The sequence below is a fragment of the Gadus macrocephalus genome, chromosome 21, assembly GCF_031168955.1.
Source record: "Gadus macrocephalus chromosome 21, ASM3116895v1".
NCBI lineage: Eukaryota > Metazoa > Chordata > Actinopteri > Gadiformes > Gadidae > Gadus > Gadus macrocephalus.
Genome location: NC_082402.1, coordinates 12,382,781 through 12,406,608, shown reverse-complemented (window position 1 = coordinate 12,406,608; position 23,828 = coordinate 12,382,781). Strand labels below are relative to the sequence as shown.

General features: G+C 42.6%; 5 protein-coding genes across 11 annotated transcripts; 3 read left to right on the top strand and 2 right to left on the bottom strand.

Annotated features, from left to right (window-relative positions):
• Positions 1-1,385: 1,385 nt before the first annotated feature.
• On the top strand, positions 1,386-5,268 carry cnr1 (cannabinoid receptor 1). 3 transcript variants are annotated; one of them, XM_060041262.1, is made up of 2 exons: positions 1,386-1,806; positions 2,260-5,268. In XM_060041262.1, exon 2 carries the CDS (start codon positions 2,268-2,270, stop codon positions 3,678-3,680), a length of 1,413 nt encoding a protein of 470 aa, XP_059897245.1. In that variant the 5' UTR covers positions 1,386-1,806; positions 2,260-2,267; the 3' UTR covers positions 3,681-5,268. The 3 variants fall into 3 exon arrangements, with proteins under 3 accessions (XP_059897245.1, XP_059897243.1, XP_059897244.1); XM_060041260.1 differs by having other exon boundaries at positions 1,528-1,806; positions 2,219-5,268; XM_060041261.1 differs by lacking the exon at positions 1,386-1,806 and adding an exon at positions 1,815-1,944 and having other exon boundaries at positions 2,219-5,268.
• Positions 5,269-6,362: 1,094 nt separating this feature from the next.
• akirin2 (akirin 2) lies at positions 6,363-8,829 on the top strand. Its single transcript, XM_060041263.1, has 5 exons — positions 6,363-6,895; positions 7,032-7,160; positions 7,578-7,721; positions 7,811-7,882; positions 8,229-8,829. Exons 1-5 carry the CDS (start codon positions 6,718-6,720, stop codon positions 8,237-8,239), a joined length of 534 nt encoding a protein of 177 aa, XP_059897246.1. The 5' UTR covers positions 6,363-6,717; the 3' UTR covers positions 8,240-8,829.
• A 1,137-nt stretch (positions 8,830-9,966) lies between these two features.
• On the top strand, positions 9,967-16,388 carry rars2 (arginyl-tRNA synthetase 2, mitochondrial). Of its 3 annotated transcripts, none has more exons than XM_060041145.1 (20): positions 9,967-10,126; positions 10,343-10,416; positions 10,524-10,608; positions 10,811-10,897; positions 11,003-11,100; positions 11,183-11,238; positions 11,399-11,482; positions 11,575-11,651; positions 11,837-11,995; positions 12,340-12,446; positions 12,896-12,991; positions 13,274-13,334; positions 13,489-13,565; positions 13,803-13,927; positions 14,652-14,719; positions 14,987-15,096; positions 15,238-15,333; positions 15,467-15,541; positions 15,695-15,758; positions 16,242-16,388. In XM_060041145.1, exons 1-20 carry the CDS (start codon positions 10,091-10,093, stop codon positions 16,326-16,328), a joined length of 1,722 nt encoding a protein of 573 aa, XP_059897128.1. In that variant the 5' UTR covers positions 9,967-10,090; the 3' UTR covers positions 16,329-16,388. The 3 variants fall into 3 exon arrangements, with proteins under 3 accessions (XP_059897128.1, XP_059897130.1, XP_059897127.1); XM_060041147.1 differs by having other exon boundaries at positions 10,506-10,608; positions 15,719-15,758; XM_060041144.1 differs by having other exon boundaries at positions 10,506-10,608.
• On the bottom strand, positions 15,897-19,815 carry slc35a1 (solute carrier family 35 member A1). Of its 2 annotated transcripts, XM_060041149.1 has the most exons (9): positions 19,660-19,815; positions 19,279-19,459; positions 18,469-18,628; positions 18,012-18,164; positions 17,828-17,894; positions 17,558-17,734; positions 17,309-17,443; positions 16,833-17,003; positions 15,897-16,311 (listed from the first exon to the last, which is right to left on the bottom strand). In XM_060041149.1, exons 1-8 carry the CDS (start codon positions 19,667-19,669, stop codon positions 16,867-16,869), a joined length of 1,020 nt encoding a protein of 339 aa, XP_059897132.1. In that variant the 5' UTR covers positions 19,670-19,815; the 3' UTR covers positions 15,897-16,311; positions 16,833-16,866. The 2 variants fall into 2 exon arrangements, with proteins under 2 accessions (XP_059897132.1, XP_059897131.1); XM_060041148.1 differs by lacking the exon at positions 15,897-16,311 and having other exon boundaries at positions 16,389-17,003.
• Positions 19,816-20,043: 228 nt separating this feature from the next.
• LOC132449488 (protein yippee-like 5) lies at positions 20,044-22,339 on the bottom strand. Of its 2 annotated transcripts, none has more exons than XM_060041150.1 (3): positions 22,092-22,339; positions 21,805-21,977; positions 20,044-20,799 (listed from the first exon to the last, which is right to left on the bottom strand). In XM_060041150.1, the coding sequence occupies exons 2-3, from the start codon at positions 21,943-21,945 to the stop codon at positions 20,575-20,577; spliced, it is 366 nt and encodes a 121-aa protein (XP_059897133.1). In that variant the 5' UTR covers positions 21,946-21,977; positions 22,092-22,339; the 3' UTR covers positions 20,044-20,574. The 2 variants fall into 2 exon arrangements, with proteins under 2 accessions (XP_059897133.1, XP_059897134.1); XM_060041151.1 differs by having other exon boundaries at positions 22,131-22,310.
• Between the last annotated feature and the right edge of the window lie 1,489 nt (positions 22,340-23,828).

Below are 23,828 nucleotides of genomic sequence, written 5' to 3'. Positions count from 1 at the left end.
GATGAAGGCTGATGAGGGGACAGGGGGTTGTTTGACTGTGGCGGGCTCAGATACACCTGAGGCCTGGAGATAGGGGCTGCTGCCCGGGCTGGCAGTGGGGGAGACACAACGTTGTGCTGGTGGTGCCAGTGTCTGTCCTTTTTTCGTCACACAGACATTTGTAAACACAGGGCAGCCTTATGCTAAGATTAGCCGACTGTCCAAACGTTTCTGGTCGTGCTGCTAAGCTCAGACAAATATGAAATAAACAATTGACAGACTGCTGTTCAGTTTTAGGATGCAAACCAATGATTCACCGATAGAAACTATGACCTAACACTGTTATTATACCTTTTTTTTATATCGTTTCTTGGTCACAGAAACGGCAAGAAGACGTGATTTTACCTACTTGGGGCCTAATAGGCTTTTAAGGCTGGTGATCTGCATGTATGTCCTTATCTCATGCGGTGGGTATCAGAGGTGAAATAAACTTTAGATCCACATAATATCCACGTCTGTCGGGTTTTGATGAAAGCTGGTCTCCTCGTTGCCAGCACAGCTGTTACCCCAGATTAATTATTTTATTTTCAGAGATCTACCTAATGTGCCTGCTCGCGTTTTCGTGAATGTTTTGAAGAATTTACTGCAGACTGTCCTGAGAATTTAATTTCATGGGTTTTGCTGAAAGATTGAAAAGCTGCTAGGGGCCGTGTCATAATATCCTATTAACAGATCGTGCCATACTAAATGAGGGTGAAGCTGGGGGGCATGTTGCATGTTAACACTTTTATGTTCCGTAGGGAGTTTGGCTAAAGAATTACCTCACAAGTACATTTATTGAACAGAGATTATTGTTAATGATTTCAACAGCACAAGTAACAGATCTTGTATTTTAGTTGGGGAAAATGTTTGCATTAGACTACAGGCGCTGTCATTAGTAATCCCATTATAGGTAAGATATCAAAAAACTGCTGAACCTTTCTTTTAATGTTGCCTAAATACCAAGTACCAAGAACACCACAATTCCATTCAATTCATATACTTTATGGTAATGAATAGGCTAATGCACATTGAATACAAAGCCTGGATCTCAAACTCACCTGTTCTGACTGCTTCAGACGTAATCATCATCTGCCTTTTATTAATTCGTTTTTTAACAAGGATTAGATTAATTTGGTCTATTTGGTTGCAGGTAACACTTGTTTAAGGTAGACATTGACCGTTTAGGTGGGGGAAATGTGCATTAATATTGTAGGCCTATTGCAATTACCACAATAAATCGAAAATATTGACAGCGAATAATTAAAGCAGCCCAGACTTCTGGCTTGGATATATAAAGCCTTGGTTTTTGTCCTGCAGTTATATTCCCACATCTTGATGGGTTTACTTTTGGAGGGCTTTAAGAATTAAAATCTGTTAATTTACTCCTGTTTCTATTCGCCTCCCTCGGTTATTCTCCATCGCAGTAGACACCAGCGTCGTGGGTTGGGCCGATCTGTGGAGACGAGCGCTCTGGAGCACGTGACCAGGGTAGAAAAAAGGCTCGGTTGATAAGTGCGCTCCTGCTCCCGAGCAGCGAGACTCGGCCAGCTGCTGTCCACGCAAGGTGCGCTCACTGCTGGAGGAGAGGCGCAACAAGACAGGGACCGGCCACTTTGTTTCGCTTTGTCGTGCTGTTTAACATTTTGTTTATAATTCGGAAAATTACAATTGGAAATGTTTCTACAACATTTCACTCACTCAAATCGTTTTAGCGCCAGAGTTGGAGTGAAGGATAGTCCGCTGTTCGTTTGAGGAGTTTCTGTGGATCTGGGAAGATAATGTGAGGTAGATAACCTTTAGTTTTAAATCCTTTGTTTGGGATTGTGCTTTGTTTTTTTATTAAGCTATGGTTTACTGTCTTTTGCTTTTGTTTGTTATGTTCAATTCATTTTGGCGACTCAATGGATCTATTATTTTCTAAATGTAAGTAATTTTCAATTTTTTGGGATTGTTGATAGTGGTAAGTAACTCATTATTATTTTCCAGTTTAATTGAAAAAAAAAGGGGTGGTATTTATCTTTTATCGTGAAATGCATCTTGCTTGCCAATTTAGATATGGTTTATGTAATGGATTTATTTTCTGTTTTTTGTGTTTTTCCCCCAGAAATGTATTGCTTGATAATGTGATTTCTGCATTTTTTTCTGTACAATGAGAAAGGTCTAAATAAATATTTTTCTTATATCCAACCATTTGTAGGTACGCCAAACATCAAATTTGACTGCAATATCCTCCCCCAGACACAGCCATGAAATCTGTGCTTGATGGTGTGGCAGACACCACCTTCCGGACTATCACCTCGGGTTTGCAATATCTGGGCTCCAACGACGCCAAGTATGACGACCCCACCATCCACGCCGACTTCATTAAGGGCGCCTTCGGTATGCAGAAGCCCTCGTCCGCCTTCCGCAGCCACACGTTCCCCGACAAAGTACCTGCGGACGAAGATCTCATCCTCAAGGGCATGTTGCCCTACCCTACCAACGCCACGGAGCTGCTTGGCAACAGGAGCGTCTTCGGCGAGGACGGCGACACCATGCGCTGCAGCGAGAACTTCATGGACATGGAGTGCTTCATGATCCTGACGCCCAGCCAGCAGCTGGCCGTGGCCGTCATGTCTCTGACGCTGGGCACCTTCACCGTTCTGGAGAACCTGGTGGTGCTCTGCGTCATCTTCCAGTCCCGCACCCTCCGCTGCCGGCCCTCCTACCACTTCATCGGCAGCCTGGCCGTGGCCGACCTGCTGGGCAGCGTCATCTTCGTCTACAGCTTCCTGGACTTCCACGTGTTCCACCGGAAGGACAGCACCAACGTGTTCCTCTTCAAGCTGGGCGGGGTCATCGCCTCCTTCACGGCCTCCGTGGGGAGCCTGTTCCTGACGGCCATCGACCGCTACATCTCCATCCACCGGCCGCTGTCCTACCGGCGCATCGTGACGCGCACCAAGGCGGTGATCGCCTTCTGCGTGATGTGGACCATCTCCATCGTCATCGCCGTGCTGCCCCTGCTGGGCTGGAACTGCAAGCGGCTCAACACCGTGTGCTCCAACATCTTCCCCCTGATCGACAAGAACTACCTGATGTTCTGGATCGGCGTGACCAGCGTGCTGGTGCTCTTCATCATCTACGCCTACATGTTCATCCTGTGGAAGGCGCACAACCACGCCGTGCGCATGCTGAGCCGCAGCTCCCAGAAGAGCCTGGTGGTGTACTCGGCCGACGGGACTAAGGTGCAGAGCACCAGGCCCGAGCAGACCCGCATGGACATCCGGCTGGCCAAGACGCTGGTGCTCATCCTGGCCGTGCTGGTGATCTGCTGGGGGCCCGTGCTGGCCATCATGGTGTACGACCTCTTCTGGAAGATGGACGACGACTTTAAGACGGTGTTTGCGTTCGCCACCATGCTGTGCCTGCTCAACTCCATGGTCAACCCGGTGATCTACGCGCTGAGGAGCAAGGACCTGCGCCACGCCTTCCTCAGCTCCTGCCACGCCTGCAGGGGCACCGGGCAGCAGCTGGACAACAGCCTGGAGTCCGACTGCCAGAGCCGCAACACACACTTGGCCGCCCACAGGGCGGCCGAGAGTTGCGTGAAGAGCACTGTGAAAATAGCCAAAGTGACCATCTCCGTGTCGAGTGAGACTTCCGCCGCGCCTGTCTAGTCGGGCTCTCTGATGGGATGGATGGGTGAAGGGGGGTCGGCACCTCCAACCATTGAGGCATTGAGCACGCACTTAGAAAAGAACGATCCAGAAGAAAGGTTTGACAGAATTTCCTCTCCTGCGTCTAGCTATAGTGGTGAACTAATTATTTATGTTATGTTAATGTGCCAGTGTATTGTGTAGTGTTTCAGTGCCAAAGTGCCAAATGGTAGTGAGAGGAATTGGTAAGGACTGAGGATATGAAGAACTACAAGACAACCATTAGTCTTTTTCTACCACAGACGTCATGGATTCCGATTAATGAAGGCATATATTATATTTTTGTATTGTAAATTCTAAATCAATATATCTTCATTTATGGGATAAGGGGCTACTGACATTTTTATTCGTGGATATTCGATTCTGTCACTCATGTCAATGTGCGCGCTGCACAAGAAGGAGAGCAGATTATTGCCCCTTGTTGCTTGAGGATATGTGTGAGTCATATCATTTCTTGAGAAAAACGACAACAAATTTTAGTCTGTTTTTCTTTAATTATTGTATTATTCACGTATCTTCTTTTATTTTTATTTTATTCAACACAATCATTCGTCCCTTGATTATTGTCAACTGTATGAAGATAATTGAAGGGTCACTCTGCTGGTGAACAATCTGTAGAATAGCTTTTTTCTAAACTTTGCTGAATAAAACTTCAAAGTAAAAGTAAGGCGCAACTATAACAACCCAAAAAATATACAGAAAAATCCTACATCTATGTTAAGATTCTATATTGTCCACTTCTTTACTCTCTAGTAGGTGGAACATTCTAGTAATGCGTCTTTGTTCAAATGTTTAGCTAAAAATTGTACAGTGTTTCTTGTGATAAGAAAAACGTGAAACAATAAAAACAAATGTTACATTTGAACGGCACATTAAATAATATTGCTAGCTTTCGCCTTAAGGCTGGACTCAGAGTGCTGGACACTGCTGTTGAATAAAGAGGTTTTGTCTGAATATAGCTGCTTTCTTCAAGTGTTTTGACTTGGATTAAGCCTTGTATGTTTGTGAAACTATGTGACTTAAGTAATTCCCCCACAAGCCTTTTGACAATTGCAGTTGAGTTGTTTTTGTGGTAGCCTCCTCTCAATGGGATAAATGAAAACAACCGATTCACAAAGGTTTAGTGAAATGCTTTTTATGTAACTTCAAATAAGGCACGTCTGCTGTGAAATTGAAAGCAAAGCAAAGCCAATTCATTAGCTGGTAAGCGGATGGTCATTATGTGTGCATTTATTGAAATCAACTGATGATCCCATCGAAGCAATTGGGGAATAGTGATTTTCTAGTTGATTGTGTAATACTTTTGATCTGTACATCTCACAGCACAATTGTTCTGTAGTCAATTATCTTGATGTAAGCTAACCAGACAGCTATCTATCAGTATGCTTTGCTGCCTCTTGTATTATTGAGTATTCAAGATCAAAATGTCGATTGTCAAGTGGCTTCTGTGCAATGGTGGCATAACAAAGGACTACAATAAAAGAAACGAGTCTCTTTTGTCTTGATGTTTTTGAGATCGTGAAAATAAAGACAAAGATGGTTGACTTTATGAACGTATTTTTTTGCATCGGAAATATGTCGAATTGCGGGTAAAACCAAAACGCACAGTGTATATTCGTTTTACATAATCTAATTATGAAAGAACAGAATGGAAGCTGAGCAGCCACCGCAAAACATGTGGAACATCTTTGGCGCCCCAATGTGGACAGTTCTCTGTAAAATATGTGGCCGATGGATCAACTTAGCGAATTTGAAACAGATTTTGCAATACACACTGCCGGTGTGTCACTTTGGTCACATTCGGCCAACTTGTATCCATTTAGTATTAAATACTACCAAAACAATCTGACTGATAATTGCATGCGTGTATTTACAGTTGAGGAAAATATATAGTAGGCCTAACGTCGTAGATACTTTTTCCTTTTTCCGACCCATGACAGAAGAACAAGTATTTCAGGCTACCTGTTTGTAGACATACATTGGTAAAGGTAGGCCTTTGTGAAATGATAAATTTTTACATGTAAACGATGGGCTAGGCCATTACAAACTGTGAAATAAATAATCTTGTCTTGACTTTTCAGTGTGTTTATTGTATAAACTGCGTGATTATGCTGCTAAAAATATGTTATTATTTTATCATTGACATGGCTACAAGCATTAGGTGTTTGTAATTTGAATTTATGATTAAAGACATGTTTATTACCAACTTAATATGTGTTATCAGGCGATCTTTGAACACACGGATACATAATTGTAAGGCCAGTTAGTATAACAAATGACAGCGATTAATACATTCAAATAATAACAACGATAATCATCATAATCATAAATGTAGCCAAATAAAAATGTATCCATAATAATAACAATAGCTCCACATTTGTTCTGTCTATGTTACCTAAATTAATATAAAAAAATACAGTACCTATATAAGCTATAGTACTGCCTTTGCCTTTACAATAGCATTCTCGAAAGAAAACCGGTGACGACACAAACGTTTAGAGAAACTTTTGTTTTTGTTTTGTTTCAAACAGACCCAATTTAAAAGGCCCAGCAATGAATTGTGGGATATGTAGTTCGTTTTCTCGAACCAAGCGCAAGTGACCATAATGGTTATAACAAAAAAACATCAAGTACCGACACGACTTCCGTGTTTGCGCATGCCCAGTACAAGGTAACCGAAAAGGCTTGTCTATGTTTGGACGGTCGTTTTAAATCGGTAGCACGGCATCTGCTGTCATCTAATTCCATACGCTATTTCTACAAAGTCAACCAGCACAGACAGTTAAATCTTAAACTTAGCAATCTGTGTACTTCAACATTAGTTGTCGGAAAGATAGTACAAGGCGAGAAAAACTGGTATCGCGCTGACGCCGGAAGCTCTGTATCTTTACCAAGCTAACGCTAGCTCGTAAAAGAGCAACAACTCGGCCTAGATTAGGGATAGCAGTTGGCTCACAGCATTCTCTGTTGATCATATTTTAGGATAATTCTCGGTACAATGGCTTGTGGTGCTACTCTGAAGAGGACCATGGATTTCGATCCACTAATGAGCCCGGCATCACCCAAAAGGAGGAGATGCGTCCCGATCACAGCTGCTTCCACTTCATCGCCACAGAAGTATCTGCGTATGGAGCCTTCGCCATTTGGAGAAGTGGTTTCCTCCAGACTTACAACCGGTAGGGAGTATTTCATACAAAACATCATGCTTATAACTAATTATCCCATGGTATTAGACGTTGCTTTGCCCGATCGCGTTATCTGCCAGATGGACAGGCGACTAATTGATATGTCTACGATGACTTGATTTTTCAGAACAAATCCTACACAACATCAAGCAGGAGTACAAGCGGCTGCAGAAGCGCCGACACCTGGACAGCCTTCCGCAGCAGGCGGACGGCTGCTGTCCCGTGGACCTCCAGAGTGCTCCGAGTGGATCGTCAGGTAACGACAGACCGCTGAGGGCCATGAAGACCAACCTCAGCCTGGGTTGGGCTGTGGGATGTAACAAAATGTCTGATGTTGTGACCTAATCAAACTATGTTGGTCACACAGATTCCATTGCAACAGAATATCTCTTCTGCCAATGGTCGACGAGATCCTCTTTTAACTAATGGGTGTCTCGTGTAGTGTACATGATACATCTGCAAATTATCCTGTAGATGCACACAGTACAAACCAAATAAATCCCATGTAACATACAATTAAATACATAGACGGGACATTAATATTTAGGGAGACGGACCATGGAGGTCTTGATATGAAATCATCTTGGCAAAACGACATTGATTTTTATCCAGCCCATGTTGCACGAAGTGAAGCCACACACCTGTAGTGACCCTGTCCATTGGTTGTGTGCAGGGAGCTGCTCCACGTCCCCCAGCAGGAGAGAGCAGCCGCTGTTCTCCCTCAGGCAGGTGGGCATGATCTGCGAACGGCTTCTGAAGGAGCGGGAGGAGAAGATCCGTGAGGAGTACAACGAGATCCTGACCTCCAAGCTCGCAGGTATACTTGGCACGCCACTTGAGAAACCAAGATGCGTAAAGCGCTGGAGCTTGAACGAGTTTTATTCACATGTTGTGTTTTTTTTCCAGAGCAATATGACGCCTTTGTCAAGTTCACACATGACCAGCTGATGCGACGGTTTGGAGAGCAGCCTGCTAGCTGTAAGTAGTTATGCGATAAACACAATTCTGGGTAGACAACAGTATGTCGAAAACAACAAATGTTACATTAACAAATGCAGATTGTGACACTCAATGATAATGATTTATTTCTGCTAGGGAAATGTAGCCTGTACATTACACCTATTTAATTGAGTGTAAGACCTTGAAGAATGGATGCTGGATCCTTAGTATCGTGATAATAAAAATAATGATTTACTTTTCTTATATTGCCATAATATTAAAGTCAAATTGTGCAATAAATTAAGCTAACACCTTAAATTAAATGAGACGTACCAAGGTATCAACACTGACCTGTGCCATGCTACTCTTCTGTCTTGTCCCTCAGATGTTTCCTGAGTGTCGCTGTGTGACGGCAGATCACCTTACCTATTGCTGCGAGCTACTCCAGGGAACTGGGTCTGCTTGGACGTGCCTCCTACCTGTGCCATATTGCCTGTATGTGGACGCACTGTCTGCAGCCTCAGACAGTGGCATCCACATCTGCTATCGCAGCTAGTGTGAGGAGGGCTTCCCGCTGTCTACCCGTTGAATGGACCTTTGACTCTCTAACCGATGGCCTCTTTTTACTGCCGTGTTGCTATTTATTTGGCTTTGTTTCGATGCCTCTTATAAGGCCACCTGCTACATGCATTGCTTTTTTCCCTGACAAAGTTGATTGTTTTGCAGAAGTGATCTTACCTGTATAGCTACTCTTAATGTACATTTTAAAGAAGGGATTGGTCACCCATGGGTGGTCGGATCAATAAACCCCTCAGACTGGACAAGAGAAATGTTTTTTCTTTTCAAGAATTGTTTCATTATGTATGGAAATTACTGGAATTCAGTTTGTATACACTGTATTCATTTTGTTTTGGTTATCAAAATATCAATTTATTTGCTTAATGTGTTGAGACATTGGTTCAAGTTAAATAAATTCTTTTCACAAATGTGTTAGTTAAGTAGTGTCATGTTTACTTGCCTCTTTAGTTTAGTGACTTTAATGAGATTAGTTGGCAAGATGTAATGATTTAGGTGTTCATTTTATTTTGTAACAGTATCAAAGCACATTATTTGAAGCAATAATTAAGTTAATTTTCTTGATTGAAAAATAATACTACCATATAGGCTGTCCTCAACGTAGCGACCCGTGTTAGATTCCGGGCCTCGGTCATAGCCTGCATACCTTCCTCTTGCTTACTCTAAACATACTAATTGAAAAATATATCCCCAAAAAAAATATTTAAAATAATCTGAGCTGATCGTTAGGGTTACGTCTTTTTTTTATTTTATGGTTACAATAAGTGAAAATGGATGGTATGATTGTTTGTCACTCTAGATCAGGGATGGGCAACTGGCGCGCATGCGGCCCGCATCCTCACTCAGTGCGGCCCGCATCCTCACTCAGTCAGGCCCGCACATAATAAAAATAAATAAAAAAATAATATTAATTGATCGAGTTACAGAAAACTCGGTCAAGAAAGATGAGAAGAATTCATAGAATTCGAAGGCAAACCCATGCGCCTAGTTTGCTTAGAAGCGATATCAGTCATTAAAGATATCCACTTAAGTCGCTACTACAACTGCTTGTTGGGTTTGAGTTCATTGAGTTGTTGCACTTAATGTTGGGCCACTGTCAGTTTTTTGACTTCATTGAATGATGATGTATGTGAGCCCTTTGCACTGATAAAAATACTGACCATTCATGTGGCTGTTTGAGCATGGAAAACATGAAATTAATGTATGTTGGTTCAATTAACATACCGTACATAGGTTATGATTCTGGATGATTTTGTAGGTAGTGGCCATCCCCAAAATGCACCAGAATACAGGAAATCATATCTACCAAATTCAAAATTGTGTAGCTTCTCTCAGCTCACGTTTAGTTGAAGTGTGCAGTCATGTGGCCCTCCGATGGTTATGATGAAAAATGTGGCCCTCTTTATCATGAAAGTTGCCCATCCCTGCTCTAGATGGCATAAAATGGTGTGGATGTGGGGGTTCACTTCAGCTGCGGCGGAGCACATTTCAAGCGAACCCTTTTTTATGTCTTGGTGTCGTCGGCAAACGAAGCCTTCTAATTGGCTGGGGGAGAAGGAGGCGCAGTTAACAAGGAAGTAGAGGAAATATCACGTTGAAGCTGAGCCGGTTGCCTTTCATAGTCAAACAAGTACATTAAAATGTGTGATTATTAAATGTAGTCTTGCGCAAATGGCTTGTTTCTTTAGAAGAAGCATTGCTGCAAAGGTATTTACTTGGGGACGTTGCTGCGAAATAGTGTGGTGCATGTGCACGTTTGCAATAGGTTGTCCGAAACTCAATAAAGCCCTATGATTAGATTGTATGAGGCTTATGTTGTCACGAAGAACTATTGTACTTTGTCTAATTGTATCTATTCAACAAAGATCCTTAATATTCTGGTAGTAGTTATAGTTTATAATAATCGTTGATATCTATCAATAGCTGGCAAGGACATTGCATCAACCAGAAGATGTCTTCATTCCAGCCCTTCATGCTGCTCCCGTTTCAAAGAAACGGTAATGTTTGTGTATGTGCTATCTCGCCGAATCAGCTCAGCTTATTATAACCATGTTACCTAAAGTTAAATATTTATTATATTTTTCAGTCAATCTCCTGATTTCAGAGTGCCGGTCAGTACGCTCCGGATGAAAGGCATCCTACCGTCACACGGAGATGCGCAGTTGCAGGCAGAAGCGCTGGCCAATGAGGTTCGAGCATATAGCCTACGAGTAGCAGGTTGACTACATTATCCCTAGGATGAACATACATACCCCCGCATAATTTTTTGTAGTATATTACTAAAATGTACCCTCTAATATATAGGCCTAACACCATATAATCTTAGTAGGCTAGGCATTCTCATTTTCAATAACTATTATTGAACTTAACTATTTATACTTTCCTGCACAGTTGAATAAGGACAATGTAGTGGAAGAAATATCGACAGGACCTGGTGGGATGATCACCTTCAAAGTCCACCGTAAACTTCTGGTGGAGGTATACCGCATTTGTTTACCTTTCATAATCAATAAAACGGACACAAATATACTCTCACTTCTGTTTCACACTGAAAACTTTTCATGCCCTTAATATTGGTGTTAGAAAATGTTGGAGCCCTTTGGAGAAGAGGATGCGATGTTCGGCTTTAATAGTGAACTTTTCAATACTGTCAAGAAAGGAAAAACGCTGGTGGAATTTAGGTATACCTTGCACACACACGCACAAACGCACAAGCACACACACCCTTAGATGTTTAACCCATATCTGTATTTCATGCTACAGTTCTCCAAATATTGCAAAGAAATTTCATGCTGGACACTTGCGGTCAACTATCATAGGTGAGCAATTTTCTTTTATTTGTACAATATATCAGTTGTAGGTAACATTATTGAAATCTTCAGAACTGACTACAGATCTATCCGGGTTTTGTAAGTATTACACATTGTGAATTTAAAGTGGATAGTAAATTCATATTAATCTGCTATACTGTATGTCCAGGTAACTTCATCGCCAACCTCAAGGAGTCTCTTGGGAACCATGTTATTCGAATGAACTACCTTGGAGACTGGGGCATGCAGTTTGGTGAGGGAATAACACAAATGCCTGCTTTGATATATTTCTATATCCTCAAAGCCGGAACCATAATTATAACGGTCTCCTTTGTCGTGCTTCAGGTCTGCTTGGGGCTGGCTTTGAACAATTTGGAAGTCAAGAAAAATTGAATGTGAATCCCTTGCAACATCTATTTGATGTGAGTTGAACATGGCTTTACTGAGCATTTGACACCCTCAGTATTGAATGTTAGTGTTTTATGTGTTTGTTATTAATGTGTTATCATATATACTGCAAAAATCCTACTTGAATGGATATTTCCCAGTAAGGACAATGTGGCAGTTAGGTGTCTTGCGTGTGAGTGATGTGTCCTTTACCTTCAAGGTCTATGTTCAAGCAAACAAAGAGGCAGAGCACAATAAGGAAATCCAGCTGGCCGCCAGAGAATTCTTTCAGAAGTTGGAGCAGCATGACAGCCAGGCCATGTCACTATGGCAACAATTCAGGGAAATTACAGTGAAGGAGTACCAGCAGGTTTACAAGGTACATGTCCAACGCACAAGGTCCGGGGTCAATTAAGGGTTTATAACCGATTTGGAAAGGCAGGTGGAGAGTGGTTTAACACACCCTGCAAAATTACTTCCTTACTTCCTTGATATGATGCCTTTCCAAGTGAAACCTGAATCTATTAAAATGCCCTGACCGCCATTTCCCTTGAAGTAAAACTACGATGAAACATTCCCTCAATATTTGTGTTGAATCAGTTGTGACCCATGTATCGTTTAGAAGTGAAGCAGAGAGACGAGATAACATCATTACAGCAAATACAGTCAAATGTGTTCTTCTTCCCCCCCCTTGAGTGGAGTTCTGACCTTAACACCTTTCAGCGGTTGGGCGTCCCCTTCGACGTCTACTCCGGGGAGTCCTTCCACCAGGAGCAGGCTCGGGAGGTGGTGCAGCTGCTCCAGACCCGCGGCCTGCTGAAGACCACAGAGTAGGTTCATGTGGAACCGCTCACAGGCACACAGAGTCGTTCCTAACTAAATACAAGAATGAATGAGGCCCAGGGCTTAGAGGATAGTACATTGTTGCTGGTTTACAAGCGACAGATATATTATGGGATTTCTTTTGAAGGCTGTTGAAGGGTACGGCCCCGATACACAAACCGACTGCCTTAGACACCGAACTACTTGACTGGGTTGTTGATATTACGGGAGGATATCGACAGGGTGTGGGTAATCAAACGCACAAAAATCCAGAACTTGGTGTTGCATGATGTTTCTGGCCTGAAAATGGGATGATAGACCAGAGGACGTAACAGGCTTTGATCAGATCTGTTATCAGAATTGATCTTACAAAAGATAAAATCCCTCCCATCCTTCCCGTAGACTCATAGACGATTCATAGACGGCCTATGTCGGGTTCATATTGTGTGTTTTGCAGGAGGGGAACTAGTGTGGTTGACGTCTCCGCAGAGGGTGACATGTCCAGCTGCTCTACCGTGTTACGTAGTGACGGCACCTCGCTCTACATCACCAGGTTGGTGGCGGTCCCCCAATGATGGGAGAGCATGCGCGCACACGCACGCACGCACACTTTTGAGAATGCGGTTTATGTTCACTTTTTACTTCACTCAAGTATAAAGCAGTCACAAAGTTTAATGTTCAACAACCCGCTCACTTAATTTATGCAAAACAACCAAAGCCAATGAGGGATAAGTCTGTATTGAAAGTATCCTTGGACATAGACATGTGCTTATGAGGTTGTGCTCTTGATGATTTGGTTTAATTATATTGGAATTTGTTTGTTTTGTATTTGCAGAGATATTGCTGCAGCTATAGACCGCAAGGAAAAGTTCAATTTTGATGAGATGATTTATGTGGTAAGCATGCATGTGTGCTTGAATGTCCAGTAGGTGCGGTTGTGTGTGTGTGTGTGTTTGTATGTGTTTTTCGAAGGCTAAAATGTCCACAATGTGGTTTGAAACATAAACATAATTAGATTGTATTTTTATTATTCTCTTTTTCCCTTTGAAGACAGACAAAAGCCAACAGAATCACTTTCTGCATTTGTTCCACATCCTACGCCTCATGGGACATCCTTGGGCTGAGAGGTAGAGAGAAAACACACTGTCATGTCCCCACACACACACCGCTACAAAACAAGCCTCTACCAAGCTAATGCTGACCAGCAGACCATCAGGGTTAGTGTGACCTGTGTGTGTGTGTGTGTGTGTGTGTGTGTGTGTGTGTGTGTGTGTGTGTGTGTGTGTGTGTGTGTGTGTGTGTGTGTGTGTGTGTGTGTGTGTGTGTGTGTGTGTGTGTGTGTGTGTGTGCGTGCGCGCGCGCAGCTGTCGGCACGTGTCCTTCGGCCTGGTCCAGGGCATGAGCACCAGGAGAGGAGAGGTGGTGTTTCTGGAGGACGTCCTTGACGAGGCTCGCGCCCGGATGCTCCACAACATGCAGCAGGCAACGAGTAAAAAAAGATTTCCTTGGATAGAAAACGAAACAAAAAAACCCAGTTTATAGCAGAGTTTAGTTATAGAACAGTCCAAGCAGGTGTTCAGTACCAGCGTGTCAGAACTCTCCCTCGGTGTGTGTGGTGGTGGCGGGCTGCCCTCCACCACACACACTCCACACGGAGTAAACAAGATTTCGCACAATGTAGAAGTGATATAATGATTCTAGTCACTAATGGTAGTTAGTTATTTAGAAAGAAACACGGGGTTTCCAGGGACGTCTCAAAATAAAGTAGCCTAGTCCTTCTGGAAAGATCAACTGTTTAGAAGGATAACCAGACTGTTTACCACCTCAAGTGAATTAACCTAAACTATCCCCAGTCAGATCCATCTATCTATCTATCTATCCATCCATATGTATGTATATATATATATATATATATATATCTGTCTCCCTTGTATAAATTTTACTCTGAAATAACTTGAATGGAACTTTAGATGTTTGGGGATAAGCAGTACAGCAGTCAGGTAGCTATTTAAAGCTATAATAAACTGCGTATTTTGTTTATTTAGGTAAAGCATTATGAAAAAATGTGCATGCACAATAAAGCAGACAAAAAATATATAATTTTTTTTGTATGCCCAGAGGGATCATTTCCTTTTCCCTCTGGGCTAAGCCCCGGATGTTAATGAAACCTAGAATCATCCCTGTCCCTCACCGTCTCCAAATGTATCCACCAGCCACCAAGGAAATGGCCGACCCCGGGGACACGGCGGAGAAGGTTGGGATGAGCGCCCTCATAGTTCAAGTAGGTTCACACACACCGTCAAATAAGTGGGATGAATATTGTGGATGCTTTTAAATTTTGGTCGTCCTTTACATATGCGCTGAGCTAGACTGCTCATGATCACTTCTCAAACCCCCTCATGTAGTGCCACCTGACTCGCCTCCCGCGTCGTCATTGGTCAACAGGGTTGTTGTTGATATTGCTCGTAGGTTGTTCAGGCAATAGGTCAGAGATCTGTGGTTTGCGTCTTGTGTTGGGCTCTGGTTGATGAGGTGTCTTTCCATTCAGGACTTTAGAGGCCCGCTGGAGGCAGACTACAGGTTTGACTGGGACCGAATTCTCCAGGCCCAGGGAGACACCGGAGTCTTCCTGCAGTACACACACGCACGCCTACGAAGGTAGCAGCCACCTCTGAAACACCTAAACAGTACTTGTGCACAAAAGTTTGTCCCCAACTGGTTGTTGATAAGGATGCAGGTGTTCATAAACCAGTTACTGTTGGATCAGTTATGTGTGATTTGTGACACTGTGTCTTTCAGTTTGATACGGACTAATAGCACTATGGCAGCCAAGGAAATTGATCCTTCGCTCCTATTGGAGCACAGAAGCATTGCTATCCTGCAGCATCTTCTCCGGTAAGTAAGTGTGTGTGCTCATGGGCCAAGAACATTCTAGCCCCTCAATGGGAGTTTGATGACCTGCGAATCATTCAATGATCTATAGATGCATCTCTATTCATTAGTGTATTTTGGTGTCTCTTTCCTTCAGATTTGATGAGGTGTTATACCAGTCTAATCGAGACCTGCAACCCAGACACCTTGTCACCTTCCTAACCAAGCTCAGGTGAGCGTACATGCTGTTGAACCCGTTCTCCGGGTTTTCATTGTGCATTGTATTTGATAGAAGACTACAGATGGTGTCATCTTATGATGGAAACGTGATTGCAAAATGTACCCGTCTACACTCCCTGAATGGATCTGTGCTCCGTCTGTCCAGTCACCTGGTGGCCTCTGCCCTCAGGGAGCTGCCAGTCAAAGGAAGCCCTGACGACGTGGCTCAGGTGAGCTGGTCTATTGCATACCTTATTGTACACTTATATGGGAGTGGTTGAACGAAGGGTCGGGTTCAGTGTCATTCATGAGTCATTTTTTCTCACGATCAATTTGGTCTGTTGAGAAAAATGCACTATATACAAAAGTTTACTTTTGAAGTTTGTTTCCATTTATTTGTACACATTATCGAATTTGCTAACAATTCTTGATATTGTCCCAGCCTAAATGTAGCTACCAACCAATTTTTTTAACTAAATATTATATATTTATTAAATATTAATATATAAATAAATATTCTCTATTATTCTTAAAAGGGACACCATAGGCCAGCACTATTACAGAGATTCCAGATGCAACAACTAAATAGGAATATATTGTTAAGTAACAGATGGCAGAGACGCTTACTGTCCCCATCGTCCCATTGGGACAAAACACGAGAGGGACACCGAGCCACAGTGACTCAACGTTGGCGTTTGTTTGTATTTCAACAGGCCCGGTTAAGACTGTTCAGCGGTGCCTGCTCAGTCCTAGCCAGTGGAATGAGGATCCTGGGCATTAAGCCTGTGGAGAAAATGTGAATCTATTCAGACTGAACCTTCAAAGATCATTGTAAATAAAAATGTGACATTCAAAACATATTCCTCCGTTCATTCATTTATTTAAGTGTAACAAAAGGACTCCTTTCTTTCTGGTGGTTATATACTTTAATCAAAGCTTTGATTTGCTTTACGTTTAAAAAAGAAAGGAAATCGAACTTGACAAAACATTAAGAAATCACAGAATCAAAGTAGACAAAAGGTACAATAGAAATATGAGCCGACATGCAGTCCGTTGTGATTGGGCACTCGTTAACAGTCTGGTAGAATGAAAGCCTTGATTCAACAGGCTTTATCGTGAAGTGGCTGAGTCCCAGCTAACCTTTCAACACATGGACCCTCTAAATCGACTGCAGTGGCCTGGCATTAAGCCAGTGTATTTACAAGTCACCACAAATCGATGTCATTTTAACATTAGCCTCCATCTGTTGTACGTGACCATCGGCCTGAACGTTGACGCAAATAGAATACAAATCAAGAAAATACCAGTCCTTTGGAGGCCCTCCAAGGCCCAACCCCTTCAGACAGTGATCAACTTCTGTTTGACCTCTGTGTCGTCAGCATTGTACTGGGGCAGCTTGGCTGCTTCTTGCTTGGGCAGGCCATACAGGTAGATGGACACGCACACCATCATGGCTCCAGAAGCAAAGGTCACCGCTGGGAGAGAGCGAGGGAACACAGTAAGAGATGCTACTTTAATCCACACACGATTAAACAACTTTTTTTAAGTCAAAAGTATGCCTTGATAATCCAGGCATCTATAACTTAAATACACAATCCCACCATTATATTTAAGTGCCACATACTTAAGAACCCCTTTACATTTGCACTTGATATTTTACAGATAGAAAGTACATGAAGTCTTATTATTTGCATTTATTCCAAGGCCGTTCAAATGGCGATGAAAAGCCCCATTGGACGGCATTGGCGCGTGGTGCCGTGCTGCGCTTAGGAGGACTTACTGATCTGCAGACCGAACAGGAGGACCGACGCCACCGTGGAGATAACGATGGCGGCGGCGGCAGAGAAGCCCTTCATGATGTTGTCCGTGTACTTCACCACAACCGAGGTGTATAGACCCCCCACACTGGCCAGGACTGGGGGCGGGAGGGGGGTTATCGTTAAAAAAAATAATATATATAAAACTCACAAAAAAGACAAGGATAGGTACATCCTCAAACACATCCCTGTGTGTGTAGTGGGCCACTTACACACGACAAAGCATACCCAGGGGGTGTAGCCGAAGAAGAAGCCCTTTTCCATGACATTGGCGCCGTCTGTCACACACACTCCGAACAGCGTGACCGCGATGCCAGAGATGTACATCTGGATGTTCCTCACCCACAGGGACGTGTCGGAGCTCTTCAGGACCTTCTCAAAGTAAACACCTGGACCACACAAGCACAAGACCCCGACGCGCAAACGTGTTAATGCGATATATACCAGATCAGAAAGCAGGTTCCGTCGGTGTGGTGTTTTACCTGCAAACCCAGAACAAATGACGGCGATCGCGATGGCTACAAAACCCAGAAAGGGGTTTTGTTCGATCTGAAAGGTTGGACCACAAGTCAAAAACCCGGGCAGGAATTATATAATTGAAACGTTAGCAATAACAATGAAATTACAGCGTTTCTTTTACCCTTTCTTGTACCCATTTCATCCTACCTGGACTTTAGTGGCTTCTGCAGGCTTCCATTGAACCAGGGTGACCCCGGCGCATAGCATTAGGACTGAGAACCACTGCATCCTGCTGAGGGAGCGGTTCAGCATGAACACCATGCACAGGGCCGTGCACGGGATCTTCAGCTGGTAGGTCACCTGTCCACACACAAACATACCAAGGAGATGTCTTGGTGAGAGAAGTATGCACGTACGAAACATCGATTCTGCAGTGGCCTTCGCTGACAACGGCTCCCAATTAAAATGAATGTTATTCATGCTGGAAAAGATACGCACTGTGAATGCAGATGTAGATCGTTTACTATGAACTATTCGAATATACCTTTTGTAAAACGCTTGGATTAATGCCATATCTTGAAATTATTTATTCTGGCCAGCTGTTGTAGCCCTAGAGTTCCCACGGCCATAACCAAGTGGTAACCAAATAAGTAATGGTTCTTACCTGATACACTGCTGCATCCAGGTTGCTTAAGGCCAAGAAGGCCATGTTATTCTGCACAGCATACACCACTGAAGGAACGCTGAGTTTGAGCAGTTCTTTGGGGCTTTGAAATACATGTTCCACCAGAGAATTCTTCAACCGACTGGGGCTTCCCGTTTCTCTGTCAGAAAAACAAGGAAAAATATGTTAACAAAATCAGTGGAAACGTTATTCTATAGCTGACAAATTTAATTTAATTTCAGCAAATTCACTGCTGATGGCTAAATGTCAGACCAGCCCCATTTGTGCATTAAAGATCCAGCTTATGGTCATTACTAACCTATGGGTCACACGGATCACATAGCTTTCAAAATAAACATGTTTCTTTACTTCCCAGGTTCATAAAAGGCTTTTGAACATATGGTATCGATAATTGTATGTCATTTTGTGGGGCATAATGTGTTTATATACCAGTTGAAACAATATATTTTAATCCATAACATATCCCCTTAATGTCTGCGGTTGTCCATTATTTGTTCAATGCTAGACTTCAAACAGGTTTGGGGCACATTGTGGAACAGGTAGGGCAAGTATTTTAATGATACTGAATGTTTACTTTGGTATTACAAAAGTCCGGCATTGATACACCCTTATATCCGTTTGTACAGCTTCTGTGAGGAAACATTTCAAGGTTTATCAAGACTCTCAAACATCAATTATAAGTAATTTAAAAATAACTATCATGTAAAGGGTTTGCCTCACACTGGCCAACACCAGCAGTACATATTACGACACACTGGAACTACTGGGGTGAAAGAGGGTTATTCTAACCTCGCCAACATCCCAAGACTCAGTATTAATTTGATGACTTCAGTGGTGCACACAGCAGTGGTGGAGAAGTACAGGTCCCCTGATGATATTGTTCTGGTGTATCGCAGGGCCACAGTGTATGTCGCTGCCACCAATGTCATCACAGACAGGCAGTACAGCTTGAACGCCGCACTCACCGGCTCTGACAGCAAAACATAGCAACATTGGAAATGAACAGGAAGGAATGCAATGCAAAAGAGCAGAAAACAGTATATACCAATATATCAATTTAACTTAAACGATTCGGTTACAAATAAAAAACATGCAACATAACGCGAACGTTGATTGTGTTAAAAAAAACTAATTAGCAAACTAATTCACTTGAATAGGTTTGCAACTCACCGTTGGCCATTGTTATTGTTGTGTGTCTACTCGAAAATAAAATAAGTTCCACAAGGAAAAATCACGGAACGATATGTTCCAACATTGCTCAGTAACTGTCCTCTCTCTGGCATACTTCCGGTTAAGCCCACAATGCAACGGGCCCCCTCCTGCCCCAGCGGTGCGCTTGTTTTCCAACAGCTTTAAATGCCGACTTCAGTAAGCACACAGGTGGAATCTAATGATAACAAACCGTTTATAAAGAATTTGAATAATACTAGAGACACACACGATTTAATATTTCTCATCATGTCATTCACAAGACATTGCACTTGTCAATTACAGCTTTCTTAGCTGTACTTTTATCATTTCTGATGAATGTTAAAACTGAAAATAACAATAAGATTTGCCTTGAAGGATTTTTATTTTGTTGTAGTTTCACAATTTAAAAACATTCGGTCGTACAGAGTTAGTTATTCATCAGCAAATGTAAACCAAATAGAAAGAAAGAAACACCAATTGTTCTTTGACTTTTAACATGGTTATCTTACATCAAGCCTACACTTGGGATGCCATGGAAAGCATTCGTTATTAGATTTCCCAGTGGAACATTGAATACGTACCATCAAAACTAATGTGCTACTCTGCACGTGGTATATGTTAAATGAGAGGGCCGGCAGGCAAATTGAACAATATGTCTGTAGCATGTCAAGTGTTATTTGATCTTTGCAAAGAGCAACCAAACCAAACTAAAAACCAAACCACGGTAACAGCATGTGCAAAGTGAGAGAGGTTGGACAATTGCAGTAGCCCATGTTGAAACACCTATTCTGCCGTCAGTGTGTGGCACTCTTTAACATATAAACAAACGACAACCTAGATGGGAAGCAGCGCAAAAAAAAAGGACAAGAAATAAAAAAAAGACATCTGGCAGATTCAAGAGTTGGAGTCTGAAGGAGTCCGCTCGAAGCCCTCACTCTCCCTCACCAGCGCCCTCTCCAGGATGACGCGGCCCTCCTTGTAGCGCTGGCTGTCCTCCGTGGCGAACTCGTAGAGCCAGCCCACCTTGCTGTTGCAGTTCTTGCAGCTCACGTCCCGCACCATGTGCCTTCCGGTAAGCATGACGCGCTCCTGCACGTCGCTGTGCTGGAGGTTCACCACCTGGGGGACAGGGCACACGGAAAGTGGTGATTCCCCTCAGAGCTATAAAAAATACATGAAAATTAACGATAGTAATGTTTGAGAATGTATAAAGATTCTGTTTATTGATGATGGTTATGATGTTCATCCCTGTATCCTTTAGGTTAAGGTTGGTTGGTCTTCTCTGGCTGAGAGACGCATAACCATGAGCATTTGTTTAATTATGAAGCCCATATTATGTTACATCCATGTTGATTGGACCTTTGGCAGACATTGAACTGGCTCCAAGGGCTGATGCTTCAGGAACATCATGCCAGGACCGATCATGGACAGATGGCGTTTAGTGTTGGACTCATGGAATATTTTGCAATGTAACCTAAAAATCAATAGACTTTTTTGGACACTTTTTTAATTTCATTATGAAAACGAGGATCCCTCTTTCAATGGTTCTTCTGAGCATTATAAATAAAGGTTGAATAAATTAATGTATAGGAGTGGTTAGAAATTATTTGTGGCTACTGACCACACAGAAACCAATCTGCTCGCTACTGCAAATAGTCTTCTCGTTTTCATAGTTATCTTGAGCATGTGTATGGATGTACCTAGCTTCCAGCATCATCCCCTGACATATTTGACCAAAATAGCTCTGAGTTCTTTGAGCTCTGCGGGCTACAATACCCAGCACATTTGAAGGATAGCAGTCTAGTATTAATATTACTCTGCCTATAAACAGATTTTCAAGCAAATAAACACCAGCTTTGTTTTTGTATTCAAAAAATACATTTTAGTCAGACAAGCCACATGGGGTTATCGACATTGGTAATAGTGACCTGAAGAAGGGACCTAATAAGGACTCAAAGCATATGGTTGATAACGTTGGACATAGTGTTATTATGGCCTATTATTGCTGTATGCTATGTTCCTCTATCTTTGATGGCCTTTTTGTATTATAAATTGCAGCCAATCCAATGGCCTAAGAATAGCCTATGCTTTGGGTTAGTCTGGGGGTCAATAAAGTGGTGCTACCTTGTTGAAGAGGAAGGCTCGGCCCGTGGCCCCCGTGAAGCGCGTGGAGATGAGCTCCGCGCGGTTGGTCAGCGTCGTGTCACAGTTGGCGCAGCAGAACAGCCGAGTGCCGCCGATGTGGTCCAGAAAGATCCGTCCCATGTTCTCAACCACTTAGTTAATGTATGACCAACCTTTAAGGGGAGACAAAACCATTTATAATTGAGCCATGGTTTCGTAGAGTATCAACAAATACGAGTTACACATGACGTAGCATACGATGTGACAAATGCTATAGCGTTACACACTGATGATGTGGACGGCGGTGTGGCAGCAAATCAACCGACCAAATGTCTTCAGTCCCAGGTCAGAATATTCTCATCGGTCAACTTTTTTTTCCTTCTCAGAACTGTCTTTTTCCGTTGTATACTAGGTTAAACTGTCGCCGCAGTCCACATTGTGTTTTGGTTTTTCGACACAGCTGATGTGAAATGATCAACATCCGGTGTCGGTGACGAAGCCAAGACACGTCCTTAACGTTTCCTATCAAACCACTAGGGGGAGCAGGGTACTGAACGAGCTGGAGGAAAAGGGGATGGACCAAAAAATTTTGCTCTGGCAAGAGATGAGGTCATATGCGTTCTCACTGCAGTCTGACCGAAAACTAGTTATGTCAGAAATAACTACGGTCATAGAATTTACAATTGATTGCGTGAAATGGTAATGCACTTTATTTTGGTGTGCTCCCTGCTGTAGGATATAAAGCATGACAAAGAGATGTGTGTGTGTGTGTGTGTGTGTGTGTGTGTGTGCGTGTGCGTGTGCGTGTGCGTGTGCGTGTGCGTGTGTGTATGTAAAAAAAAAGAAGCAAATACAACAAATAAAGCCATAATGGTCAGAGTTGAAATACAGTATTGCATTCAGGGTTTTCACTGTAGAACTCTCATTATTGAGAGATGATTGATAATCGGTAGATAAAATAAATCAAGGTCTGGGCCACTTGTTATCCCAGCTACATGACTGTTACGTTTAACCATATTGTATGATGAGATAATGTTGATCTGGATAAAGTGATCTGAAGACTTCTACCGACCAGCCCATCATCAACAAATGATTAATGTGTTACTAAGACTGCATTTTTGACGTCATTTTATAGTGTAATGCACGCTTTATCTGTAACAGTGAACTAGTTTATTCAGACCATTGTCTTGAATAATGGTTTTCAAGGTGAAAGTATTTTATTGATCATTTTTCATGAAAAAAAAGGCCTAGTCAAAGTCGTGTGCACAGAGCTATATTATGCAGGTAAATTTGCATTTCTTCCTTAATAAGTCCGATAAAAAAGGATTTAAATATTTTTGATAACAATGCCGATATGCAGCGCAGTTCATAAGCTATGTTCATGTCTTGAGCGATCATTCATTCCTTTGAAATTGCTTCTTCATCGTCCACAAAACCTTTCCTCTGCACTCTGTGTGTCATCTCCTGCAAACAAAAACACCTCAAGGCCACCCGTCAGAATGTTCCAGATGTACGGCCCATTCACTTATAAACAGTTCAACGGTAGAGACACAACCTGTAACAGGTACAGGTGTGATTCCTGACTCCTCACTATTGAGGCAGGGAGGTCAACTCAATGAGGTCAGGGACATCTCACCTATTGCTAACCAATCAGAGATGAGCAGATAGCTCATACATTCATTTTATTTGATGTGTTTTCATACTGCCATGCAGAAATAGATACGTTTATCATATAGATACATCCTGTAATTATAGTTGTGCTTTTAAAATAACATTGTTACTGTTTGTCCAACCACCAGATAAGGAAGGAGTTTAATGCTCTTTCCTTATCCTTATCTTAACTAAGAAATGATGCAATTGTGAACCTGCTTTCTCTGGTAACTCAGTTGTCTTGATAAGGCCTGACATGCTTGTTGAATGCACACACAGGCCTAGGTCGTCTGATCATACTCAGAGCTATTTACAGGCACATTGAAACAATCATGTTGGCATTGGAGTTGTCCAAGATACCCTAACTAACTGTA

What these genes read in the sequence shown, in the direction of transcription:
- cnr1 (XM_060041262.1), top strand. Translation starts at nt 2,268, where the DNA reads ATGAAATCTGTGCTTGATGGTGTGGCAGACACCACCTTCCGGACTATC.
- akirin2 (XM_060041263.1), top strand. Translation starts at nt 6,718, where the DNA reads ATGGCTTGTGGTGCTACTCTGAAGAGGACCATGGATTTCGATCCACTA. An exon ending in TTCCTCCAGACTTACAACCG is followed by an intron (nt 6,896 to 7,031) that starts GTAGGGAGTATT and finishes TTGATTTTTCAG; the next exon opens with AACAAATCCTACACAACATC. An exon ending in CCTGACCTCCAAGCTCGCAG is followed by an intron (nt 7,722 to 7,810) that starts GTATACTTGGCA and finishes TTTTTTTTCCAG; the next exon opens with AGCAATATGACGCCTTTGTC.
- rars2 (XM_060041144.1), top strand. Translation starts at nt 10,091, where the DNA reads ATGGCTTGTTTCTTTAGAAGAAGCATTGCTGCAAAG. An exon ending in CCTTGCAACATCTATTTGAT is followed by an intron (nt 11,652 to 11,836) that starts GTGAGTTGAACA and finishes TTTACCTTCAAG; the next exon opens with GTCTATGTTCAAGCAAACAA. An exon ending in GCCCTGACGACGTGGCTCAG is followed by an intron (nt 15,759 to 16,241) that starts GTGAGCTGGTCT and finishes GTATTTCAACAG; the next exon opens with GCCCGGTTAAGACTGTTCAG.
- slc35a1 (XM_060041149.1), bottom strand. An exon ending in CAGAAGCCACTAAAGTCCAG is followed by an intron (nt 17,895 to 18,011) that starts GTAGGATGAAAT and finishes CCAACCTTTCAG; the next exon opens with ATCGAACAAAACCCCTTTCT. An exon ending in CTGGGTATGCTTTGTCGTGT is followed by an intron (nt 17,444 to 17,557) that starts GTAAGTGGCCCA and finishes TCCCGCCCCCAG; the next exon opens with TCCTGGCCAGTGTGGGGGGT.
- LOC132449488 (XM_060041150.1), bottom strand. Translation starts at nt 21,945, where the DNA reads ATGGGACGGATCTTTCTGGACCACATCGGCGGCACTCGGCTGTTCTGC. An exon ending in GAGCCTTCCTCTTCAACAAG is followed by an intron (nt 20,800 to 21,804) that starts GTAGCACCACTT and finishes CCTGTCCCCCAG; the next exon opens with GTGGTGAACCTCCAGCACAG.